This window comes from Physeter macrocephalus, chromosome 18 (genome assembly GCF_002837175.3).
Source record: "Physeter macrocephalus isolate SW-GA chromosome 18, ASM283717v5, whole genome shotgun sequence".
Lineage (NCBI taxonomy): Eukaryota > Metazoa > Chordata > Mammalia > Artiodactyla > Physeteridae > Physeter > Physeter macrocephalus.
This window is the reverse complement of record NC_041231.1, coordinates 86139041-86141234: the sequence shown is the minus strand read 5'-3', so window position 1 is coordinate 86141234 and position 2194 is coordinate 86139041. Positions and strand designations below refer to the sequence as shown.

Genomic DNA, 2194 nt, shown 5'->3' with positions numbered 1-2194 from the left:
CGGGAGAGGCCACAACAGTGAGAGGCCCGCATACCAAAAAAAAAAAAGAAAGAAAGAAAAGAGGGACCTAAATGAGAAAAATTTCTGGGATAAAAATCAGCAGAATATTTCGAAAGATTGACATGGGGGCAGGGAAAGAGAGAGGGGGAGAAGGGAGTCATTGAACATTAGTCCATATTTCTAGCATGAGGAACCTCATGGGTGGTAGCATCATGAACAAAGGAGGTGGTAATAAGATCCTGAACCAGGATGGCAGTAAAAGAATGGAAAGTAAAGGATGAACAGTTAAGAAATTTCTTTTTATGGTTTCAAGTGTGCATTTTGTGTATGTGTGTGCGTGCATAAGTGTGTGTAAATACATGAATGAAAATAAAATAGTCCATAAGTTAACACTCCAATATAAATAATGTTTTATCACACTGAATGGAAAGTATTCAGATGATTCTTAATTTCTTCTTAATACTTGTCAATTTTTTCTAGTGTTTCTCAACTAACAATATTTCTGACATGAAAATAAATAAATATTTTAATAGCAAAATAAAACATCTTTTATGATATTAAAAGTGTATTTATTATAAAGTGTTTCATGACATAAAAATTTACATTTAAAATGTCGCTGGTAATCTGACATGTTGGGAATATGTACCAGATCATATTGAATATTAGATTTTGCAGCATACCTTTACACACATTTTGTCAAAACAATTTCTCATGTGGTACGCGGGCGTCTCCCATTGCGGAGCACAGGCTCCGGACGCACAGGCTCAGCGGCCATGGCTCTCGGGCACAGCCGCTCCGCGGCATGTGGGATCTTCCTGGACCAGGGCACGAACCCGTGCCCCCTGCATTGGCAGGCGGATTCTCAACCACTGTGCCACCAGGGAAGCCCCTGTTGTGTATTTTAATGTATAGTGTATTAACCTTACTCCTAATGATGAATATATTTATATTTCCATTTTTAGAGCACTTCAAAGGAAGAAACCTGCAAAATTTGGAAAATATGTAAAACTCATATCTCAATAATGTCAATGCTATCACCATCTATCCCAATGTTAACTTTAACTATGCAAACCTGACTATCCTATGAGCCTTGCTTTTGTGATCAGTTTGGGTTTAAGCGCGTATCAATAACAGTTGTTGCCTTCCAAGGATCCTAACCCATCTCAAAATTCCCACCTGGGAATCCAAGCCTGCTTTCACTTTTCACGTTAAACTATATTCCTCTCCTTACCCTCCACTGAGCAAGATCTCTCCTACTCTGCCTTTGATACTCAGAATCAAGGAGTCTCCATGAAGTGCCTCTCTCCAGTCTTGTGCTAGAATCTGGACAAAGGGAAACATACTCACTACTCCCCACCTTCTGAGATGTGATGGCATAAGACAGAGCTACTGTCCAGAACAGACAGAACAGTAAGATTCCACATCTTTTGCAAGCCTGAAGGTTAAAGAATCTTAGGGTCAGAGAGCAAGTGTAAACACTAACCAATTCTTGGAAATATTAAGTTAAATAATATGAAATTGCTGGTTTGAGGTCCAAAAAAGTTGATATCTGCAGTAATATGTGATTTAACCTATACCTGGGGACGAGGTCACTACATGTTACTCTAGTTAGAGCCACTGAAGCTGAATCCTCTCCTCTAATCAATCTAAAAAATATTCCTGTGAAATGGGGCATTTTAGGACCTATTTCAATGAAGAGAAAGAGAGAGAGTCTTGAATATTCAGTAATCCTAGTTTAAAAAAAGTAGTGTACTCTCTGCTTTGGAGAAGCTGAGAGGCAACCAAAGAGTGAATTAAAAGGAATACTGGGAGTGTGTGCAAGTCCATATGGTCGAATAAAGCTGGAGAGGAAACCACATAACGGAGGACATCTCAAGATCTTCATATGTCTTCTCCTTGCCCAGTTGACCTACCAGGCTGAATGGAGAGAGCCAACTGCACCTTGGTCACTCAATTTGTCTTTGTGAGATTTTCTGTTGGAAGCCAACCTGGAGCCTCTGTGCCATGACAGGGTCATGAAACAACACCAAGACAGCGCTGCAGGGCAGTGCTGTGCCCAGGAAGCTGACTACATCTCTTCTGATCTGTTTTGTAATTTTGTGCTTCTGCCTTGAAAAAGTACATGGGGGATTTGCCCCCCGTCCCAAGCTTAACCGTGTAAAACATCCTCTTCCCCCTCCCAAACCAAAACCTA

At 40.4% G+C, this 2194-nt stretch overlaps 1 protein-coding gene across 1 annotated transcript in view; it reads left to right on the top strand.

The window, feature by feature from the left end:
- Positions 1-185: 185 nt before the first annotated feature.
- Positions 186-2194, top strand: part of LOC102979633 (olfactory receptor 6N2-like) — a 7038-nt gene continuing 5029 nt past the window's right edge. Inside the window, 1 exon segment of the mRNA XM_028479529.1 lies at positions 186-270. Coding sequence (XP_028335330.1) covers positions 186-270 — 85 coding nt within the window.